Source organism: Orycteropus afer, unplaced genomic scaffold (assembly GCF_000298275.1).
Source record: "Orycteropus afer afer isolate SDZICR_OR568_19922 unplaced genomic scaffold, OryAfe1.0 scaffold00044, whole genome shotgun sequence".
In the NCBI taxonomy this organism is placed as follows: Eukaryota; Metazoa; Chordata; class Mammalia; order Tubulidentata; family Orycteropodidae; genus Orycteropus; species Orycteropus afer.
Genome location: NW_006921631.1, coordinates 3,362,802 through 3,364,052, shown reverse-complemented (window position 1 = coordinate 3,364,052; position 1,251 = coordinate 3,362,802). Strand labels below are relative to the sequence as shown.

Below are 1,251 nucleotides of genomic sequence, written 5' to 3'. Positions count from 1 at the left end.
AATAATCCAATAAGCTACTAGCTCTGATGGTGTATTGCCTAAGGCATTTGACTGCTAACCAGAAGGCTGGCAGTTCAAACCCACCAGCCACTCCTCGGAAGGAAGACTGGGCAATCTACTTCTGTAGAGATACCACCTCAGAAACCCAAGGAGGGGTTGCTATGAGTCCAGTGAACTCCATGGCAGTGAGGTGTTTTGGTTTTTTTTAACTCAACTATTAACAAAATGGATATATTGTATTCAAAATAGCACTTACCTTCACTGACAGCATGGGGCTTAATAATGCAACAGGTGCAATTAGTAAATTTAGCAGTGTTTGCTGGGCCGCAACCTCCACTTGAAGGAAAGAACAACTCCATTTCCTAAAGACAGAGAGAAATAACTTTGGCATGTGCGATCTCTTATCTCGAAGTTCCAGAATACTTTTGTGAGGGGAGAAAAAACTCTGCAACTATTATTAAATATAAGCATATAAGTTATATGTTTAAAATTTGAAAAAAAATTATTTTTATAAATTATTTTAATCCTGTTTCAAGATGTATAATCAAAAGAACATACAAATAAGTACTACATGAAAACTGTGAGAGCAAGAACTGGACAGGACAGCCTTTTCCAGGTGTCACAAGTTTTCCACCTTTGACAGGGTGCAGTCTTACCACTTTTCTAATGATTTCTATTAGTGGAAGATAGTTGAGTTTTCCTTCTCTGACAGGTTTCTGCCTTACACAGGTCCTGGCTTTGTCAAGTTTTAATGAAATTAGAAAAATGAAAATATGCACTATTCTCAGGATTAAACTGATAATGTCTTAACATATTTTGATTATTAGAAGTAGCCAACAAAGTCTTCATTCTCCCCAAAGTATTAGTTGGTACAGATACAGATCCATTTATTAAATATTCATTAAAATATGTAAAATAAAATTTAAAACTAGGAAATTTTTATAGAAACAGATATAAGTGTTCAAGAATATGAGAACTAGTTAGTTAAAGCTAACTAATTTACTTTATCAGTTGTTGTCAATTCTGACTCATGGTGACTCCTGTGTTTCACAGTAGAACTATGCTCCATAGGGTCATCAGCAACAAAGCTTTAGTAAACAGATTGTTGTTGTTGTTATGTGCCATCAAACCCGACTCATAGTGACCCCTCCTTGGGTTTCCAAGGCAGTTATCACTACGGAAGTAGGATTGCCCAACCTTCCTTGCAAGGAGTGGCTGGTGGGTTTGAACCGCCAGCCGTCTGGTTAGCAG

At 37.0% G+C, this 1,251-nt stretch overlaps 1 protein-coding gene across 1 annotated transcript in view; it reads right to left on the bottom strand.

The window, feature by feature from the left end:
• NME7 (NME/NM23 family member 7) overlaps positions 1-1,251 on the bottom strand; it is a 329,140-nt gene that overhangs the window by 251,401 nt on the left and 76,488 nt on the right. The window contains exon 6 of the mRNA XM_042780527.1: positions 257-362. Within this exon, the coding sequence (XP_042636461.1) occupies positions 257-362 (106 nt within the window). The remainder of the gene's footprint in view (positions 1-256; positions 363-1,251) is intronic.